General features: G+C 32.9%; 1 protein-coding gene across 1 annotated transcript; it reads right to left on the bottom strand.

Moving 5' to 3' along the window:
- Positions 1–22201: 22201 nt before the first annotated feature.
- On the bottom strand, positions 22202–23310 carry LOC114384939 (ethylene-responsive transcription factor ERF017-like). Its single transcript, XM_028344785.1, has one exon. It carries the CDS (start codon positions 23224–23226, stop codon positions 22462–22464), a length of 765 nt encoding a protein of 254 aa, XP_028200586.1. The 5' UTR covers positions 23227–23310; the 3' UTR covers positions 22202–22461.
- Between the last annotated feature and the right edge of the window lie 819 nt (positions 23311–24129).

Raw genomic sequence — 24129 nt, 5'->3', positions numbered from 1 at the left:
GATCTCATGTTGCTTTGTCAGCCAGACATTGGCCGGCATAGAATTCTTTAACTTTTTCTTCATTGAATTTCGTTTCAAGCTATCCTAGAATTTTCCATTTTTTTCTTTGTGATGGTAGCTTGAAACTCTTCATAATGCCCAACCTTAAGATCTACTTTTCACTCACAGATCAGGCTTCTGGACTCAAGTTCTGCATATCTTTGTTGTTTGGATTTGGACATGAAGCGTCTCTTGTCCAAAGGCTCCAGAGCTTCCTGGAGAATGCCATGCTCTTCATCTTCATGCATGGGTTCTAGTTCTTGGTGAGAGGAAGCTTACTCATTCCTTTTCTTGCTTGAAGGAATGGTGTGTGTGGATTTCCTTGGTTGTGCCATCTAAAAAATAATGAGCAAAGAGAGAGATTTCAATGATTAGAGTACACCATAAGAACAAAATCATGTGCCATAATGAAGCATTTATTCATTTAAATTCCAATGCATAATTAGTTTAGCAAAATTATCCATAATTTATAATATATTGTTGTATTTTCACTTAGCCATGGGCAATTTCGCTTAGCGAAATGGGATTTCTCAATAGCTCAATGAAATGTGTTTTTCTGAAAACTAGAAACCCATTCAGATTTACAAAGCAACAACACACAATCTATTTTAGCCTAGGGTTCATACCATTCTCAAGTAAATCATCTACCTAGGGTTCAAGCATCCTGAGATACACAATGTATTCAACATATTTGCAGAATCCCCTTAAATCATAGACCTTTAATCCACCTACAATAGAACGAAAAAGGAAATATAAAAATAAACTTACCTTACTCAGAGTAATGCAGTGGGTAGAGTGTAAAATCAAAGAGTGAAAGTGGAAGTGGTTGTGATTGTGGGCATGGAAGTCATCCTTTCTTAATTAAAGGAGGAAGGTGGAAAGTTGTAAAGTTATTAAGGTGGGAAGTTGGAAAGTTAGCGTTTTTAATATTCAGTTCACGAGCCATTCGCTCAGGGAAATTTGGGAAGAGTCATTTTTATACTAGATTCATACGCATAAATTAAGTCTCTTTTCTTAAATTTAATGCAATGTTGGTATAATGCATTTCGTTCTGTTCTTTGAGTGCATACTTGATTGTTGTGGAATTGATGTCACCATTTTCTGGCTATGTATTTGGAGATCAATACGAAATGCTGCCGAAATTTCATCAAATTTAATAAAAGAGACTTAACTTATGTATATGAATCAAGTATAAAAAAAATGTCCTTTTGAATGAGATAGGGTCACACCTTTAATGAAAAAAGTGAGATCTTCATGCATGGAATAACTTTAAGTGACTCTTAGAAGAGGAAAGATGGATCGAAGTTTGATAAATGCAAGTTGAATGAGCCCTGTGTATGAGAATGGGGTTAAAAGTTCTTGGAATTTTCCTTGGAAAGAAGTCTACCGAATGAGGATGGGAAATATTTGTGTCCTTGTATTAACTGCTTGAATGAGAGACGACAAGTAGTAGATGACATACGAGAACATCTTCTTTATGATGAGATTAAAAAGAATTATATAACATAGATATGACATGGGAAATTAACAAACATACAAATGGGATCCCAAAATGAAGAGGTTGATGTAGAAATGGGAGATCGATTAGAGGACATGATTTGTGATCTTGGACAATAGTCTTTTCAACAAGCACATGCCCTTTTGTATGATACATTGGAAAGTTTTTCGAAGAAGCCTTTGTATTCGAGGTGAAAGAAGTCATTGACATTGTTGTTAGTGATATTATGTTTGGTTAATGTGAAGGCCAGATATGGGTGGAGCGACAAAAGCTTCACATCATTGCTTAAGGAAGTGCAGTGTATGCTTCAAGAAGAAAACATGTTGCCAAAAAGTTACTATGAGGCGAAGAAGATATTGTGTCTAATGGGTATGGAGTATCAGAAAATTTTTGCATGCCCTAATGATTGCAAACTATATAAAGATAAGTTTGAAGAAAACCATAAATGCCCTAAGTGTGGGGTATTACGATACAAAGTGAAGGATGATGAGTGTAGTAGTGATAAAAGCACAAAGAAAGGCCCTCGCCAAAAGTGTTATGGTATTTTCCTATCATTCCAAGGTTTAAGTGACTATTTGCTAATGGAGATGATGCAAAAGACCTTACATGCTATGCAGATGAGAGAAACTATGATGGAATACTCTGCCATTTGAGTGATTCTTCCCAATGGAAGAAAATTAATCTTTTGTATCCGGATTTCAGGAAAGAGGCAAGAAATCTTAGGCTTAGACTTGTCACTGATGGAATAAATATTTTTGACAATTTGATCATTAACCATAGTTTATGGCTTGTTTTTTCTAGTAATTTACAACTTGCCTTCTTAGTTGTGCATGATGTTGACATTTTAATTACGTTAGGGTTTACGTCGGTCAAGTGTAATCGAATCCCAATTGTAGTACTGAACCCAAGCTCAGGTCGTCTCCCAAAGGAATAGTGCATGGATGAATGTTCAAATTAAAACCTTTTGGATAAAGATATTTTTCTAGAGAGATTATTGTGCTGAAAATTTAATAATAGAAATTAAAAAAAAAAGATAAGAAGTTACTTGTTGATGCGACAATAATTATAGACGGAAACAATAATGTTGAGATGTTAAGATTGTACTCGGAATCCCTTTATTTGCTGCAATTACTCACACTTCTACATCATTATATTATTCATCCCCAATTCACTAATGTATTTTATCCCTAATCCCTTAGGTGATAAACCTTAAATACTTTGCCTTGATTCCCAATCCCTTGGAAAACCAACACAAGCAATCAACATTATCGTTTGAGAATTAACAAGGCTTGACCAAGATTATTCTATCCCTAGAGATAACCCCAATTAAGTATATAATTTGGTTCGAGATTCAATGAGACTCGACAAAGTGCACGTCAATTCCTAGAATCATCTATAAGGTGCGCAGGCTCACAAAGCATTAAGTATAGAAGGCAAATAATGAACTCAAACAATATATTAATGTGAGAAAATTACATTAAATAAGGTTCAATCCTTTCCTTTCCTAGCTAAGAAAGAAACTAGCCACTCATGAAATACAAGAAGAGAGAGAAAAAATAAGGTTTTACAGTGAACGATGGGTGTGTAGAGGTGTTTTTTTTGTTACTGCCTATGTCTCTCTATTTATAGAATCATAGATGTATTTAATAGAGGTGAATAATCTCCTTAATTTAGAAAATAATATAATATATACAAGGAAATTATCTCTTTAGCTTATATAATTTGTTTTAATTGTTGTAATTATTTTTCAAGTGATTTTCTTCATTTGTTTTCGACCTATATCTCCATAATTATCTTTGTTTTGAATTAATACAGTTTTTGGACACACTCCCTAGTACCCTCCTCACTTAAGCGAGATATCTTCTATAAAATTTCATCTTCTCCTCTATTTGAGCTCGCTTGAATGGCTTAGACCTCGCTTAAGCGAGGCTACCTTATAAAATAGCCCTATTTCTCTGTAAAAACTCACAATCATATTAAAAACTTCTAAAATCATAATTCCTATCTAAAGTATATTAAAAACTGAAAACACAATGAATTTGATTCAAAACAAGGCCTAAAGTATACTAAAGTATCAAATAAACATCTCAAATTGCATATGAAAATACGCTAAATTTGACGTTTATCAATACTCCAAACTTAGAACCTTGTTTCTCCTCAAGCAAGACTCAACTAAAAATAAACTGACCAGCAAAAATTTAAAATAAAACTAGAATAAAAATAATAACAAGGATTCACAATGATAAGTCACAAACACGTTTCTCTTGCATTCCCCCTTTTTATTCGATGATTTATTTGATTATGTGCTTCAATCATCTAAGTATGGTGCCCACATTCAGCTTTTTAGCTCAACCAAATCCTTTGCAATGTTCAAAGCATGCAACAAGAGTGGCATTACAAATCTAATCACATAGCAACTTGTCCTCTCATAAAGTATTTCACTCTTAAGCTCATGATTTAGCTTGGGTAAATGTATCACTCAATTCACATCTTAGAACACTACAGTTCAACTTTGACTTTGATCTTAAGGGACTAAGATAAACATTGATGTCATTTCCTGGCTGTCTTGGGCCTGGTATCATCATAAACAACATCATGTATTTTCGCTTCACACACAACCAAGGAGACAAGTTCTAAATTACTAGCAAAATAGGCCACGATCTGTGCTGAGTGCTTAAACTACCATAGGGATTCATTCATCAGTGGCAAGTCTAAGCCTAAGATTTCTTGCCTCTTTGCCGAAATCTAGATACAAATGATCAATCTTCTTCCACTGGGAGGAACCAGCCGAATAACAGAGCATTCCATCATAGTTTCTCTCATCTACATGCAATGTAAGGTCTTTTACGTCATCTCCATTAGCAAATAGACGCTTAAACCTTGGAATGATTGGAAGATAACACAAAAACTTCGCTGGGGAGCCTTTCTTTGTGTTTTCGTCACTGCTACACTCGTCATCATCCTTCACTTTGTACCACGATACCCCACACCTGGGGCATTTCTGCAATTCTTTAAACTCATGTCTATACACTATGCAATCATTAGGGCACGCATGAATTTTCTGATATACATACCCATTAGACACAATATCTTCCTTGTTTGATAGTAACCTTTTGGCAACGTGTTTTCCTTTGGAAGCATATCTTGCACTGCCTAAAACAGTGAACTGAAGCTTTTGTCACTCCACACATATCTGGCCTTGACATTAACTAGACTTAAAACCGCTGACAATAGTGTCAAAGGCTTCTTGCACCCCAAATACAAAGGCTTCTTGGAATCACTTTCCAATGTATCATACATAGGGGCATGTGCTTGCTGAAAAGACTATTGTTCAAGGTCATGAATCATATCCTCTAATCGATCTTTCATTTCTACATCAAGCGGTTCAGTTTAAGACCCCCTCTGCATGTCTGCCAATTCACCATGCTAGATCCATGTCATATAATTTTTCTTAATTCCATCACACAGAAGATGTTCTCATATCGCTTAGTACTTGGTGTCTCCCATTAAAACATTTTATACAAAGACAAAAATACTTTACATCCTCATCCGGTCGACTTCTTTCAAAGGCAAATTGTAAGAACTGTTCAATACCTTCCTCATACGCAGGGCTTATGTGACTTGCATTCATCCAACTTCAATCCATCTAATTCATAACTCTATGATACTCACAAAGTTATTCCATGTATGAAAACCTCACTTTTCCATTAAAGGTGTGGTCCTATCCCATTCAAGAAGACATTTATTTTATAGTAGATTCATACGTATAGGTTAAGTCATTTTTCTCAGATTTGATGAAATTTCAGCAGCATTTCTCATTGGTCTCCAAGTACACGACATGAATGCAGTGACATGAATTCCAACATAATCAACTATGCATTCAGAGATCAAAGGGAAATGTAGTATACTGAAATTTCATCAAATTTAAGAAAAGAAATTAACATATACGTATGAATCTACTATAAAAAAAAATGTCTCTTCCCAAATTATCCGAACAGACAATTCAATATTCAATACAACAATTATTCCAAATTGCCTGAAGGAATCATTGTATTGAATCTCAAACGGAAAACTAAGGTTTATTCATGATGAACATAACTTGTATATAAACAATAGTCATTAATCACATAATACAACTTATAAAAGCATTCATAACAAAAAAAAAGAGTCTAAAAATAGTACGAAAGACATTCATATCTGTGATGACGGACACTAACAATCTCCAACAATGAACGACGTGATCATGATGCAAACAGTGCCTACAAACTACAATTACAATTTAAGAAAAAATTTAACAAGATCAAAATTAAAGTTCAATCATTTTATAGGAATTAAAACAATTACTTCAAATTTTAGAGGAATCAAAACTAGAGAAAAATATATTTAAGAGATAAAAAATTAAAATTTACTCATTTTACAAAGTTTAAAAACATCTTTAATCAAATAATTTACAATAATAATTTAAATATAAATAGTTTTAGGAATTATATAGTGTTACTTGGGATGAGCAATAGACCTTTCTTTAGACACAATAAAAGAACCAATAATAATTGAAATTGAATGACATTTCACTTTGCTTTAATTACTTAAAGATTAATTCTGGATTGAACAACTGAAATGAGAAAGGTCAAACCCAATTTGGGAAGCATCACGATCAAATACGTCTCAAGGACAACTGAGCAAAGAGTCATGAATTTAGTTGGAAGAATCAAAACAAAAAGGATGAAGTGATTGAAAGAGAGGAATGAGATCTTTGAATTCTTGAATTATACATTATGGAATGGGAACTAATGCCAAAGCTAGTCATATGTGATCCTTTGGACCACATTGACATTGGGGCTTCATCATTAATAATATCCCTAACATGCTATCTACCAAATAGATGCTCCTTGTTTTAACAATCCCCCTCTTATAATTATGTTATTCCTAAATCCTTACAATGGTGGAATCAAGTTAATGATATATTTCTTCCCCTTTTTCGTGTTTCTTAGAAGGGCATTCATTGTTTCAAAACATTGAAAACTAATGTTGTCACACAACAACATTATGCACACAAGTTTCATAACAAATACATGTATTCATTAATTTAATTCTCACAAATAACCTTAACTTTGCTGATATTTAGCTCTTGTTTATGATTAGTCATATAAAATGGTATCATAATGCCTATGGGAAAATGTAACTGTATCTTAATCTTGTTGATAGTTTAATCTACAATCTCTTCACTATACCACTACAGGTGTTCAGCTTTATGTTTAAAGATGTCAAATCATGATTTACATCAAAATTTCTCTCATAATTTTTGTTCAAAGAATAATTTTAAAATTGAAATAGAAATCCTAGCCAAAAACATTTCTCAATGTGACTATCCAAAACAGTTCTGTGTTAAGTTTAATCACCCTTTATGATCAAAATTCTTGTACGTACTGTCATTTGAATAAAATATCATTAAGATTACCCTCATGAATGTAATATTGCACTAATATAGTAAATTCAATAAGAAGCAGTCCAGGAAAAAAAATTACACCAATAATTTTTGAAAAACTAAATTAGATTAGTCACTAAAATAATGAAAGACTAAATCACAATACATGTATAATCTAATGGCCAACTTATACGATTAGTCAACATCCTAAGTTATATATAATTCCAATTTAATTATTTTACATAAACTCTACACTCAACACCCTGTCTCAGCAAACCTCCCCAAGAAAAAGAACTGATAAAAATAAAAAACTACCCAAGAACTTCCCCAAACGGCGATGAACTAAGTGATAAAATTCAACTACCAGAATTGTGAATAGCTTCCCCAAGGTTTTTTTGAGTTTTACACTGACCTTGATATCAACAGATGGGATTGGGGCGCCTATGATGGTGTGAAGAAGAGTCGTTTTGTGACAACATACCAAAACGAAATAGAGGTGATAGAGAAAGCAAAGGTCACAAGCAAACTACAGACCAAAACAAAAGAGAAGTGACAAAGAATATTGACCTTTCGTGACTTTTTCACCGCCGCGGAGAGCTGTGAGTGGGAGCGAGAATGAGAACGCGAGACTAAGATGCCAGGCCGTGGAGAGTGTGAGAGTGACAGTGAAGAAAAAAGTGTGAGAGTGACAGAAATGGGTGAGAGTTGAGGGTTAGAGTGTAGAGTGAGCGCGAGAAGATGGGGAGACACATTTAAATAAAAGAAACACGTCGGTTTTCCAAAAAAACAGATGCTAATGGGCTCGCGTTAACATCGGTTTTTCAAAAAACCGACATTAATGAGGTCATGTTAACATTGGTTTTCCAAAAATCGAGGAAAACCGATGTTAACGTGATCTCGCTAACATCGGTTTTCCAAAAAATCGATATTAACGAAATCATGTTAATTATGAATATGTGACCACTTTTTTGTTAATATTGATTTTATCAAAAACCGATATTAATATAGCGATGTTAAATCTATATTTTGTAGTAGTGTTTGACTTGCATGGTGATACTTTCTGTCCAAAAAGGACTAAAAGTGTAAATGTTAAGCAGAACAATAGTCTTGGAATATCTAATAGCACAAAAATCATTGCCTAATTAAACAAGCAACCACTCTATGTCAGAATACCAACCTTAAAAGACAAGCATTGGACAAAGTTTAGATGTATGTTCAGAAGATCCAAATTCAGAACATTAAACTTACCTTATTATAACCTGCAGCTCATAACGTGATTGAGAACTTAAATCATAGGCAATTATCACAAAAGAACATGACAAAAAAATAAACATAATATATAGTAAAATTAAAAAACCAAAAGCATAAACTTTTTCCAAGGCGCAAAGATGTTAGTGCATGGCAATTATTCTTGAAGCCATACAATAAATGGCTTCACTTGCATGCAACCCATTAAGTTTATTATAATTTTATATCTTTTTCCATTACCCTACATCTCTATAGCAACCAGATTTCTGGAAAAAAAAAAATCAATTGCAATCACTAACACAAAATCAAACTTTTTTAAAATGTAAATAAGCCTTATGGTTCATAAAATGATATGACTATGGCACTCCAATTAATCATTCTAGAAACAAATTGTAAGGCAGCCTGTGCATGTGCGGAAGAAAAAGGAAAAGAAGAAGCAACATAGTGCATTATATGTTTTCTTACCGATCACCAAAGTGTGCTCTCCGCTATCCACCATTGTAGTCACTTGCCAATATTGATAAGTAGAGGATTGTCAACACAAAATTAAACTCATAAATAGTGTAGGTCAAAATTGAAAAATAAGATTATCTCTAACAACACTTTGAACCGATTACCAAGCAACATTGATTACTGTTGGTAGTTTATTAGATGATAGTTGATAGTTGATAGTTTTAGAGAATTGTTTTAGAAAGAAGGCTATGTCATTGATTTCTTGGATTATCAATTACAACATACCAATTGCCTATTTATAGGCTCAAGTCACCAACCTCTCAATGGTGGTGAATGTTTCTACATTACTTTAGGTCTTTCTAGAGTTTTCATGATAGATTAGTATCATGATAGTTCTAGATTCTTCTATCTTATACATACACTTATAGTTCTAGATTGTTCTACCATATTCATACACATTATAGTTCTAGATTGTTCTACCATATTCATACACATTATAGTTCTAGGATATTCTACTATTTTCATACATATTATATTTAAGAATATTTAGGATATACCCATGTCATTCTAGAGAGATCATCAATGAAGAGTATGAAGTACCTATTGTTCTCATGTGATGGCGTCCTCATTGGTCCACAGACATCCATATGTATCAGCTCCAATAAATCTTTCGCTCTCCATCCTCCGCTTGTTGGAGAAAGGAAATTGGTGTTGCTTACCAAGGAGACATCCTTCACACATTTCATTGTTCTACTTTATGCTTGGAAGATCTCTCATCATGTTCTTCTCATGTAACAACTTCAAGGCATGTGTGTTGAAGTGGCCAAATCTTCGATGCCATAGCCATGAATCATCAACTTGTACCTTCATGGCAATGTTTGTTGCATATTTAAATTTAGAGGGAAGCTTCTATTGCTCTTATTCATCTTTACTTGGGCTATCTCAAACCTTTTATTTTTGTTGTCTAAGATTTTGCATACACCTCCTTCAAAGTGAAGTGTGTAGCCTCTCTCCATCATTTGGCCAATGCTTAGAAGATTTTCTTTTAGGCTGGGAACTAGTAAGACATCATGGATGAGTCGCGTACCTTTATCTGTCTTCACCATGACAGTGCCTTTGCCTTTTGATTCAACCACACTTCCATTTCCCAGTCAAACTTTGACTTTGACAGACTCGTCAATGCTTTTGAAAATAGTCTCATCCTTAGCCATGTGATTGCTACATCCACTATCCAAGTACCAACTTCCTCCCTTTTCTTTTATTGAGTCTTGAGTGGCATAGAACATACATTGTTCTTGATCATGCTCCTTTGTGATATTAGCTTGATGCCTATTTTTGTTATGACAATTTTTCTCTACATGCCCGAACTTCTTGCAATGGTTGCATTGTGGCATATTATGGAACCAACAATTTTTCTCTGCGTGGCCTTGCCTTTTGCATATATAGCATGGAGAATTTTTATCTGTTTTGTTCTTTAGGAAATTCCTAGAACCTTCTCTTCTTCTGGAAGTTTCTCCATAATTTTTCTTTCCTCCATTTTCTTTGTTTTGGGGCTGAAATTTAAACTTTGACTGGAAGACATTTTCAAGTGTATCTTCTTTATGCCTATACAGTCTTTGCTCATATACTTCAAGAGAGCCCACAAGTTCTGTCTCTGATATAGTGGACAGATCTTTGGTTTCCTCAATCGTTGTCACGATTGGGTTAAACTTTTGGGGCATAGTAATTAGAATTTTCTCAACAATTTTCTTGTCAATAATATCCTCCCCAAAAGCTTTCATTTGATTAACTATTTCTTTAACTTTAGAATAGTAATATTTAACTGTCTCAGACTCCTTCATCTTCAATAGTTCAAAATCTCTTCTTAGAGATTGAAGTTTAACGGCACGTACCTTAACACTTCCTTGAAACTCCTCCTGCAATGTGTTCCACGCTTCTTTGGCAGTCTTAGCTCCCATAATTCTTGGGAAAATTGGATCAGTCACCGTTTGTTGCAAGGTGAACAACGCCTTTGAATTTTTCTGTTTATTTTTCTTCAACTATTTTTCTTGATATGCATTAAGAGCTGAAGTATCCGCGAGAACAGTGAAGCCTTCTTCAACTATGTCCCGTAAATCTTGAGATGAAAAATATGTTTCCATTTTAACACGCCAGAAATCATAATTTTCACCATTGAAGATAGGGACAGAAATAGTTGACGATTGAGTAGTGTTATCCATAGCTTAGAAAAAATATTATTGGAATGGGTTAATAGTACAAAGGAAATTTTTGAAGTAGTTGGGAGGATTTTGGAATGGTAGGTAGGTAATATAACTACGCCCAATGTATGACCAAACGTAGCTCTGATATCACTGTTGGTAATTTATTAGATGATAGTTGATAGTTTTAGAGAATTGTTTTAGAAAGAAGACTATGTCATTGATTTCTTGGATGATAAATTACAACATACCAATTGCCTATTTATAGGCTCAAGTCACCAACCTCTCAATGGTAGTGAATGTTTCTACATTACTTTATGTCTTTCTAGAGTTTTCATGATAGATTAGTATCATGATAGTTCTAGATTCTTCTATCTTATACATACACTTATAGTTCTAGATTGTTCTACCATTTTCATACACATTATAGTTCTAGATTGTTCTACCATATTCATACACACTATAGTTATAGGATATTCTACTATTGTCATACATATTATATTTGAGAATATTCTAGAAATTTGTAGCAATTTCAACAATTACAAACTGAAAGCTAGGTAGAATGCACTTGAATCACTTCACAACTTTATAGGATATTCCCTTGCCAAAACAAGGCAAAAGTATTGGTCAAAATTCAATCGTTCATGATGCAAACAACACCTAAAAAATCAAGAAACTACAATCCTTCACGATAAAAATAACATGCATCATTCCTTGTTTAAATAAGAACAAAAGTATAGAGATTGAGTTCTATAACAAAAAAAAAAATATCTTGTTTGGCATGGGGAGAATTGTGGATTTCATGGAGAACAACAAAATGCAAGTGAAATCAAGCATTCAAATGATATTACAAAGGAAGGATTACCTAACAAAGATGAAGAAGCGGAAGACATTCCGTAGGCGAAAGAAGAAATCACGTAAATTTGCATATGTTGGTCCAAGAGAGAAGGCGCGAGGTTTCGTCATCAAACGATTGGAGACCGTGGATTTCGAATTTCCCTAAGAGTGTGTTTGGATGAGACAATTCAAAATTCTAAAGAATTTTAAATTCTAAGAATTTCAAATGCTTCAATTTAAGTTCTATGTTTGGATAAAAAAATTAAATTTCTTCATTTTCAAAATTTTGTGTTTGGATAAAGAAATTGAATTTCTTCATTTTCAAAATTTCTTATTTTGATAAAATAATCAAATGTTGGACATTTTAGTGTAATTGATCTCTTTATTATGTTAAAATAAGAGTGCACGCTTGTTTTAATGTAATAACGAGATGTTCGATTTAGGCAAATTTTGGAAGTTACATGGAAGTTACTAAAACTTCCATCAACGGCAGTTTTTAAAAAAGAAATAACTTCCATTAACCGCCAAAAACCACCTGTTCTTTGATCATAAATAATCATTCTGGTTCAGAAAGCATAACGGGTGACAAAATATACAAGACCAAAACAAAACTCTTGAATTATAATCTTCTGATTTTATCCGATTGAACAATTTTGGTTGAACCCCGAAATTTGATTCAATCTGAAAGTGTTATACACGACTTCAAACTTATCCAATATCATCTCGATTTTTCAAATTAACCAACAAAAGATTGAATCAAATCTTTCGAGATGACGAACAATAGTTCGAAGATGACAAGCAAGTTTGCGAAGTTGGACAAGTTTGAAGGGCAGGATTTCAGAAGATGGCAAAAGAAGATGCACTTTCTCTTGACAACATTGAAGGTGGTGTATGTGCTGAGTACACCGATGCTGATGTTTATGGAAGACGAAACTCTGGATCAAACAAGGAAGCGTTCGAAATGGGAGAACGACGATTACATTTGTCGTGGACACATTCTGAACGGTATGTTTGACTCTCTCTTTGATATTTATCAAAATGTTGAGTCTGCTAAGGAATTATGGGACTCTCCAGAAGATGCCTCAAGTAACAAATTCTTAGTTAGTAATTTCTTTAATTACAAAATGATTGATTCGAGGCCTGTTATGGAACAATATAATGAACTGCTGCGGATTTTGGGTCAGTTTACTCAACATGATTTGAAAATGGATGAATCCATTGCAGTTTCATCTATAATTGATAAACTGCCTTCTTCTTGGAAAGACTTCAAGCATACCTTGAAATATAAGAAGGAAGAGTTGACTCTGGTTCAACTCGGTAGTCATTTCATGATTGAGGAGTCGCTGAGGGCTCAGGAAATTGACAAAGTCAATGATAAAAACGTAGCAGGTTCCTCTTTCGTTAATATGGTAGAGGAAAGTGGAACAGTTAAGCAAAATTACAATGCTAAAGGTAACAAACGAAAATTTCAAGGAAATAAGAACAAAGGTCCAAACAAACAGACAAAATTGTCATGTTGGAAGTGTGGGAAACCTGGTCATTTAAAGAGGGATTGTCGGGTGTTCAAAGGAAAGAACAAGGCTGGTCCAAGTGGGTCTAATGATCCTGAAAAGCAACAAGGTCAGATTGTAGTGAATAATTTTAATTCGAATACGAATTCAAATTATGTATCACTAATATCTGATGCATTCTATGTGCAGGATGATGACGTTGCTTGGTGGTTTGATTCGGGAGCAACAAGCCATGTGTGCAAAGATTGTCGTTGGTTCAAGGAATTTAGACCAATCGATGATGGCTCTATTGTGAAGATGGACAATGTTGCAACTGAACCAATCCTAGGATTAGGTTGTGTGAATTTAGTTTTTACTTCCGAAAAAAGTTTGTATTTGGATAATGTCTTATTTGTACCTGGTATTCGTAAGAACTTATTGTCTGGTATGGTTTTAAATAATTGTGGTTTCAAGCAAGTACTTGAAAGTGGCAAGTACATCTTGTCAAGACATGGTTCGTTTGTTGGATTTGGTTATCGTTGTAATGGAATGTTTAAATTAAACATTGATGTTCCTTTTGTTCTTGAATCTGTTTGTATGGCCTCGTGTAGTTCTATAACTAATATGACAAAATCAGAAATTTGGCATGCTAAATTAGGACATGTTCATTACAAAAGATTAAAGGATATGTCAAAAACAAGTATGATTCCTCCTTTTGATATGAACATTGAAAAATGCAAAACTTGCATGTTGACCAAGATCACTAGGAAACCTTTTAAGGATGTTAAAAGTGAGACTAAAGTCTTAGACCTTATTCATAGTGATTTGTGTGATTTGCATGCTACTCCATCATTAGGTCATAAAAAATATCTTGTTACTTTTATTGATGATGCATCAAGGTATTGTTATGTATATTTATTAAATACAAAAGATGAAGCTCTTGATAAATTTAAAATTTATAAGAAAGAGGTAGAACTTCATCAAAATGGGCTAATCAAAACTCTTCGTACGGATAGGAGAGGTGAGTATTATGATCCGATTTATTTTCAATCTACTGGAATAATACATCAAACTACAGCTCCCTATACACCACAACAGAATGGTGTAGCCGAAAGGAAGAATAGAACCTTGAAAGAAATGGTGAATTCCATGTTATCCTATTCGGGTTTAAGTGAAGGATTTTGGGGTGAGGCTATGTTGACAGCCTGTTACTTGTTGAACCGAATTCCTAACAAAAGGAATAAGGTTACCCCATATAAACTTTGGCACAAAAAGACACCAAATTTGAGTTATCTCAAAATTTGGGGATGTAGGGCTGTGAGAACTCAGCATAATTTGGCCGATCATTTAACCAAAGGGTTAAGTAGAGATCTCGTGAAAAGGTCGGCTGTGGGATTAGGATTAAAGTCCATCTGAAATCTCTTATGTTAAGATACCCAATTCCCATCTAATATGACATTAGGTGTTGAATTCAATGTGGAAAGCTTAACATGTAGAGATTGGAACACATCATCGAAAGTATCCCAAAAGGTATGTGTTCGGTTCTGCAAGTTAAGGAGGTTGAAGTATAACTTCTCAATGGTTCTTTTGAAAAATTGCATTTGTAGGTGCAAGAAAGAAAAGGACTACCTATATAAGCATGAAGTTTAGCCGCCTCAAGAAGCTGGGACTTGGCTTTGATATGCTTATGAAGGATAGGGACACAGGCTAGTAAATTAGTGTCGAGCAAGAGTAATGTTATAAACTATTGTGCAAATTATCTTCATGTATTCATTATGAATAGAAAGGGTTCAATCCTTAGTGACACCCTGATATTCGAATATTTGAAACGTGTAATTTGCTAAGATGAAATTCAATCGTCACGATATTTCATCTATCCAGTAGTTTGTTGTATGTTATGACTTTGGTGATTTGATCGGTAATTACACTAAAATGGGGGAGGTTTGTTGGACATTTTAGTGTAATTGATCTCTTTATTATGTTAAAATAAGAGTGCACGCTTGTTTTAATGTAATAACGAGATGTTCGGTTTAGGCAAATTTTGGAAGTTACATGGAAGTTACTAAAACTTCCATCAACGGTTGGAAGTTACATGGAAGTTACTAAAACTTCCATCAACGGTAATTTTTAAAAAAGAAATAACTTCCATTAACCGCCAAAAACCACCTGTTCTTTGATCATAAATAATTATTCTGGTTCAGAAAGCATAACGGGTGACAAAATATACAAGACCAAAACAAAACTCTTGAATTATAATCTTCTGATTTTATCCGATTGAACAATTTTGGTTGAACCCCGAAATTTGATTCAATCTGAAAGTGTTATACACGACTTCAGATTTATCCAGTATCATCTCGATTTTTCAAATTAACCAACATCAAATGCATTCTTTGTTTAAAATTTTATATTTTAATAAAACAATTTTTTAATAAAATAATTGTTTTTTTCATTAATAAATTCTATGTACTATTTATCGAGTGTGGTATTCCAATAATCTATTTCAATTAAAAATATATTAATTTAACTATTTAAATTATTATTCCATTTACGGCCTACTACAAAACTCTATAAGTTTATAAGGCAAAACTATTTAGTAGATAAAATGACATATTAAATGTGATCTTAGAACCACCACAACATAAAAAATATACAAATGAAAATTCACAACATAAAAAAAATAATTTAGTACCATTTCACCTTGGAATGTTATTTAGAAGCCTACAGATAAAACTTATTTTCTGTGGAAGTCATTGACCAGTAATGCAATTACACAAAAAAACTTGGACTGAAGCAAAATCTAGTCACAAAATAAGTTCAACATCCAAAATAATTCCAAATTTTCTAATTGCCTTTGCTTTAGCATAGGAATTCCTTCACATCTTTTTTGCAGAAGAAAACATAATGTTAAGTGCTATTGAACAAATCATATTTGTTAAAACATAATTTGTTATATAAAATGAGAGATATAAGTGTAAAACATAATTATACAACATCAACATACTTGCCATGATATCAAATGTACCAATCATTTGGCATCAAGGCATAAAAGACGAGATGTGATCCTCCTTCTCATACAATGGAAGAGCTTTTATAATCTCAAACTTAATGGGATTTTCTGTCAACCAATCGATTTCTCTATGTCGAAGTGCACCATTAAAATTAGGTATATTATCTAGCTCATTCACCACTTCATGTATCACTTCTTGAGCTTCTTTTATCTCCATCTTTTTTTTGTTCTCCATCTTCTTCTTAATCACTTCAACAAATTCTTTCAATGACTCGACTACTTCTTTCATTGAGGAAATCATCCCTTCTTTCTCTCCACTCTTACTTGGGTGAATGTTTTTCCTTGTGGCAGAACTTGATCCCTCTAAGTCAATACTCACGCTGTGAATTGCTTCCTCTTCATTTGCTTCTTTACTCATGATAGCATCTGCATCTAATGCATTTTTTGCTCTAAATCCAGTAGCTTTATCCTTTGCACATAGGTCTACAATATCATCCCAATTAGGAATTACTTTGCACATAGCTTAAAAAATGCCTTTTTACTGACCCTTAATTGTTCAATGCAATCAGTTTTTGTTCCTCTATATAGACGATTGAGGAAGCTATGCCTTTCTAATTCCAAATTTTGAGCAGGTTCCTTAACAAAGTACTTGTTATGATACCAAGTCATTGCACCCAAAAGCATAGTGGCAACACTAACAATAATGAAAAATGCTTGTTCAAGTTCTTCTTCCTCCTCTTCATCTCTTCTACGTTTTCTTGAAGCAGCTGAAGCATCAACTATACTACTTTCTATTTCTTGACTCTCCACACTATATAACTAAAAGAAAAGTTATATAATAACAAAAGGATGTCATTAACTTTAATAAACCGTTCACACAAGCACTTTAACAAAGGAGGAAAAAAAGAAAAAATTAACATTTTTATGTTTTAGAAATTAAATTGATAAAAATTATTTGTAAGAATAAGCAAATCAATAATTAAATTATTGTTTTATTCATTGAAATAATTTTTATTTCCTTGACATGAAAAAGTAAAACGTACATAACTTTGATGTATCGATATATACTTCCCTGGCTCAGTATAAAAAATGTGATAGTATTACTATTAAACATATATTGCTCAAACACAAAACAATCTTAATATAGTCTTGAATTTATATTTTAAACTTTTGTAGCAAATGGAAATGGACTAGTCGGAAAGAAGACCTATTTGGAAGGTATCATTACCTCGATACCAACTTTGGGAGCTGGCCAATCTGCATTCAATATTCATTTTGAATGGGACGACGACATGGGAATTCTTGGAGATTTTTTTATAAAAAAATTATATGCAAGTTGAGTTCTTCCTCGTGAATTTGACTCTTGATGACATTCCTAATCATGGAACAATGCACTTTGTTTGCAACTCATGGATTTACAATTCTAAAGTTTATGAAAAGGATCGAATTTTCGTTGCCAGTGAGGTAAAACTATTTACACCTAGCACAATCATCATCACCTAAATCCAAGCAACCATTACCTAACAACATGGGCATCCATGTTTATTATCCACACACCAACCTTTATTTTCTTCCTTTTTCCATGTTAAACAATATTGTAACACTTACATAGAAACTGTATTTCACACTATTCAATTTGGAAATATATGTTCTTTATATAAACTAAAAAAGTAAAACACATGCTTACTTATTCTACGTTTGTGCAATCCAAGTTTTGCTCTTAAATTTTCTCCTGCCTTCATGAGATCTTCCACCTATATGCAATAATATAAAGTACATGAAAAACAACATGAAGGGAAGCAGATCCAACAATTAAGTGAAAAAAACATCAATAATTCTCCTAACAAGTGACATCTATGATAACAAAACATTCCACCAGTCATTTTCACATTCTATTGCAAGTTGCAATTTGTTATGATTATTAAAATTCTGGTACTACTAGCTACCATCTATCCAATAAAATTATGTTTTTTGTGCTGATTAAAAATAAAATAAGTATTAGAAACAAGATGGGGTACACGGCTAAGTCCTATAGATACATACTTCCAATCCAAATTAACTTTCCACACAATTGGAAAGTTAGTCAGAGCATCCAAAGATACTTAAATAGTTAATTGAACAACATTGGGATGAGTGTTGTGCTGTCATAGATGGCAGCTTAAAAAAATAGCTTCAAAATCTTACTCCAAACAGTATTTGTGCACTCATTAGAATAAATTATTTTAGAAACAAAAGCAAAATTATTAAGCAAAAAATTACGCTTAAACCCCATTTCAACCCGTTATTTTATTTTATTTTAGAGATTAATTAATGGACTCCGTGAAGTTCGATATTAAGTGAAAGAAACAAAAAGCAAAACCTGAAAGCAAATTGCAGAGAGCAGCAAGTTCAGGTTCTTAACATGGTTGGTAGAGAAAAAAAAAAATCTAGGCTTTAGGCTTGTGCAGTGTAATGACAAGAAATGAATTAACTACTGAGGACTGAAATCCAGGCTTCAGCACATGAAATGCATTGAAACCACTCCCTCTCTTTCTTCTTTCTATTTTCTACACACTCATACCCTTTTATGTTACCAACGAGCCCCACTAATTAGCGCGTACACTCCAGGTGTCAAAGACTCAAACACATTCAATTCAATTACATGTAAAAAAGACTATATTCAAATGAGTAGTAGGAAGGAAGCAAAATATGGAGATAGGTACGAATTAAAAATAATGGGATTAATTAATCAGATTCCAACCTTCTTTTTTTCAACAAATTATTTACCGGAGGGTCAAGTCTGTGTCCGATTCTCGCCAGTTCCGATTTGCACCTAGTGAGTACACTAGGACGTGACACAGACTTTGTTTCTGTTTCAACTTCCTCAACCTTTTCTAGTTCGGTGAGTGAAGCAATTTTTTCTGTTAGAAACCCTAATTCAGGTTTCGTTTGAGGTTCCTCGAAAGTGTGTTGTTGTTCCGTTTCTACTCATGAAATCCAAACCGATAAACACAAGTTGCAATTCCACAAAATCCTTGTGAATAATGCAACAATGCAACAATAATCACATCTAACCACCAAATCTCACAAACAATTGGCATGCTAATCACAAAATCAAAGCATAGAAACATCAATTACTACTTAAAATTTCAGCAGAAAAAGATTTTTCAATCAATTAAACAAAATGATCGAAGAAGAATAAATAGAAGATCTCCTACGCGAGCATTGAAATAGAGCAGAGAGAAGTTCAAGAGATAATCATAGAAGAACAAAGCAATAATCACAAAAGAACAGCATCAAAACCATGAAAGTTCATGAGAGGAGTAAGACGAACCAGAGAGAGAAGTTCAAGAGTGAGGTGCACCTCTGTCCAAAGAATTTCCAAATTCACTCTCTTGAGATGGAATTTGAAATTCTATCTTTTCATTTAACTAAAATTTCTTTTTAAATTCTAAAATTTTAAAAAAAAATTAGTAAAATATCCAAACAATTACTTTTAATAAAAAAGAATTTAATTCCCTGTAAAAAAAAATACATTATCTAGTTAAATTACTCTATTCAATCGATAATTTGAGATAAGTTAATTATCATATGTATATTACATATATCTTGGATTGGATTAAGATAAGATTGATCCTGATGGGTTGGGTCAATCATTTAGTATATAGTTCATTTGAGAGATCTTTACCTATTATTAGGGGATTATGAATTTATTAATTTATTAAGCAAATTCACACTCTATGATAGCTTCTCTCTTAGTCAGATTCTGTTACACATTCCCCTAAAAAGTGGACCAAAACACTTTCAAGAATAACTAAGGTTTTTGTCTAGCTTATAAGAATGGATACGAATTTAGGTATGTCTTTCACAATCTTTTTTAAGCTTTATGGCTATACTCAACATGCTATAATTTGTATCAACAAATATTGTTTATTTTGGTTTTCCATCATATAGAACAGAAGTTCATTGCCTTTCTAATGTCCATGATTGATATGATTTTTTGAACATTGGCTACAACAAATATATACTCATGAACCAGTTGTAACACTCGGGGGTAACCGATACCATCAAAAACCGCTTATGAGTACCTGGGTTGGAAAGGTTGAACGTAGAATACGCGGACAACTCCAAAATGAATTTCAGTAAGAGGTATATAAAATTTAAATGGGGATAAATACGTAGTTCTATAAATATAGCAATTGCAACTTCTTGCTCCATCTTATATTAGTTAAATTGGGAGGAAATAAAAAAATAGTCTTTAAATGAAATGATTTTTTTAATGGTTTGTCAATTCAAATACTGAAATTTATTAAATATCACTGGATTTTACTCGTTACCATCAATCCTAACAAATTATAAAACGAAAAAGGAAATGGTATAAAGGTTTCAATTATACATAATTCACCTAAATCGTAGAAACTGATTTATATGTTTTGTAAAATAGAAAATTCCATAAACTAACAGATATAGTGGTGATCTTTCCATTACACATCATTTTGCTTATTTAATAAGATAAATTTATAATTTTCCACATGACTATTTTCAAGTAATTTAAAATGCACAACGATTAGTTCTCTCACAAAAGAGGGAATACAAATTCTACTTCCAATAGAGTAAAATTTATGGCATGTCTGATTACCTTTTCACCTTTTTATTTTAAAAAATGTTTTCTAAAATACTCCATACTATTCAATATCAATTTCTAATCCAAAATTTAATAAGTTTTGGAATTTATTTCTAAAATAAATGTTTTAAAAATAAAGAAACAAAAATAACTGAGAGATTATTTTCTCATCTTTTTTTCTTCTTCAAGTGTTCTATTTAAGTTATCAGGAAACACTTTAGAAAACAGAAATGTGTTCCAGAGATAAACACTTTCAAATATATTAAAGGGACAAACAAATTTTAGAAAGTAGAAAACTATCGTTTTTAAAACAGTAAATAAATAAAGCCTAAAACTCCTCTGCCAAGTACTAGCTATCAACATTTTTTATAAATTTTAAGCTTTCTATTTTTTCTATTTCACCGTAGCATGTTATCAATGTTCTCTCTCTCTCTCTCTCTCTCTCTCTCTCTCTCTCTCTCTCTCTCTCTCTTCTCTCTCTCTCTCTCTCTCTCTCTCTCTCTCTCTCTCTCTCTCTCTCTCTCTCTCTCTCTCTCTCTCTCTCTCTCTCTCTCTCTCTATATATATATATATATATATATATATATATATATATATATATATATATATATATATATATATATATATATATTTCTTACGTACACTAAAACAAATTATTATATAACAAAACAAAGACAATTTCATTTTACACTCTAATTAAGTAAAGGAAAACATGTGTATTTTATGTTTCTTAATATATATCTGATTCATATCATAAAACAATAACAAATATGCAAATTATTAAGTTTATTAAATTCAGTCGTATGTGATCACTAAATTAAATTTATTTTTAGATACATAAAAGTTTCGAGCGATCTCTCTCTGAGGGAATTCCAAATCATGCAATGGCGATGATTGTAGAAGTTTAATGAAATAGATGAGTGGACAAAAATTTACTTTAAATTATGCAATTATTGTGTTTAGTAAGCACCACCAACACGCATAAAAAAATTCAATTAAAAAGAAAAGAAACAAGACATCTGAGAATAAATGTATACATAATATATTATTTTGTCTGGGATATATAGATAATATGATTGACAATTATACTGGTGATGTTAAACTATCAGTGCAGATTTTATCTCCAAAAGAAACTAGAAGAGACAAATTGGCAGTGGGTAGCTGCTATCACGTGTTAATCTCTTTACTTTTTTCTCAAGAGACAGCAGGATTTGATTTCTTTAAAGTAATTAAGTAAAAATAAAGTAATAACATCAATCTTTGATGATGGAAAAAAATTAACGATTATTGATTTTTTTTACCAATGATTGAAATTATTTAATTTATATTTTAAAGTGAATCACTTACTTTTAAGAAACTGAATCCGACATAGCTAGCTAGTGCTAATAAATTCAACAGAAAAAAAAAAAAAAACAGAAAGATGGCAATAAAAACCGGGCCACTTTCTATAATATTATTTATGGCATGGTATATGGTCTTTTTTCTTTTTGTCTTTATGGTCCATTTGACATAAACTCTAGTCATAGCCTAACTATTATAATTGAGAAACAGCCATGTATAAATGGCTACAAAAAAACATAATAGAGAGGCTTGCTTGCTAGTAATTATTTACTAGTTGAAACTTATGCAAAGTAGAGGGTATCTAAGTTAATTTGCAGGTGAATCAAAAGTTCCAACTCCAAAGTAAGGAATGGTTAGAAAAAGCATCATGATCATCATCACCTTCAATTTCATCCTCATGAAAAAGCATTGGAGCTTGAGTGGGACACAAAAACTCACCCGGGTGCAACTTGTCTGGCCCCAAATAGAGGCCAAAATCCGAGCCATTCAAGTCATCCAACATGTTAAAAAATGTCCAATCCATGCTGTCCCAATCCCCTTGTAATTGATCCACTTGTACATTAGTATGAGTTCCACCATCATAAATATTAGGGAAGTTGCTCATCTCCGTTATTGTATTGGCAGATTTAGACTCGTCACTTTGTGACTCCATCGAGGGGTCTTGTTCTTGTTCTTGAAAAGCACTCTCCTCCTCCAAAGGGACGTGGTCGTTGTTCGCAAACTTCGAGGCTATCTCTTGAATCTCCGGATGGGAGAGAGGTTGTTGTTGTATGTCACATGGTAACACCATATTAATTTCCAAGTGTCGAGGTGTGTCAGGAAAGTTGAAACTCGCACTTTTGCCACGTAGGCAATAAAGTGCGACATCAAATGCTCTGGCCGCCTTCACTTGGGTGTCATAGGACCCCAACCATATGCGCTCACGGCTGTTGGGAAGCCGAATTTCGGACACCCATTTGCCCCATTTTCTCTTCCTTACCCCTTTGTACATCTTGCAAGTATCAATGCTGTAGTTAGAGGAAAATGAATCATTTTTACAAGAAGAAAAGGAAGAAGAATCAACACTAGCCATGGCTGGTTTCACCATGTCTAGCTATGTGTATAATATATGGTTGTAGGGTAATGGCGTATTTATATGAGGGTTGGATATGTAGGTTTATTTCTAAGATTGTTGTGAAGATTATTTTTTATGGAAATTGACGGCGGAAGGGTGTTATATAGTGAGGAAGGAGGCGAAGGTGCTCCACGATTTTGGAGCTCTAAACGTGTTCTCCGAAAGAGCGTAAAACGAGTGTGGGCACGTGGCCAAATGATAAGGTGCAGTCACGTATGGGGCTGACTCAGTAAGACCAGATGAGCACGAGCACGTGGGGAAATTCAGGGCCTGAAGTTGATAAAATATTATAAAGGATAAATGAATACTTTTGGTTTTGAATGTGCACCGAAAATATAAAAAAGTGTGACAAATATATTCGCCGTTAATTTTCATTTTTTATTGTTAATAAGATAGTGTATGTGATATAAATGGATGAATTTGTCACTCAAATGATGATCAACTTAATCATCTCTAATTGCCAAAATAGGGACATATTTTTCATATAATATTTTCTTGACTTTTTGTCTTCCCACTCTGCTGACAAATGCGTTGAAAATATTAAATTTAATCTCGAAAAATGTACAAAGTACGATAAATATATTCAGACGTTAACTTTCGTCCGATACCGTTAATAAAAAAAATTAAGATTCGAAAAAGTGAAATATAAGATATATTTATTTTTTATTTATAGTAGATTGTGACTAATTATTATAATTTGGAAATTATTGTAATGATTGGTACAATGTTACAATATTTATTTTGGTAAACTAGTATAATGTTTATTTTATATGATTTTTATTGTCACGGATAAATTATGGTTGATAATCAATATTATCGTTATTATTATGTTTGTTTTAAATTATGTTTGTCAATATTTTTTTAAGTAATTATTTT

This window comes from Glycine soja, chromosome 14 (genome assembly GCF_004193775.1).
Source record: "Glycine soja cultivar W05 chromosome 14, ASM419377v2, whole genome shotgun sequence".
Taxonomy (NCBI): Eukaryota; Viridiplantae; Streptophyta; class Magnoliopsida; order Fabales; family Fabaceae; genus Glycine; species Glycine soja.
Note: the sequence above shows the minus strand (reverse complement) of the source record. Positions and strands in the feature narration are given on the sequence as shown.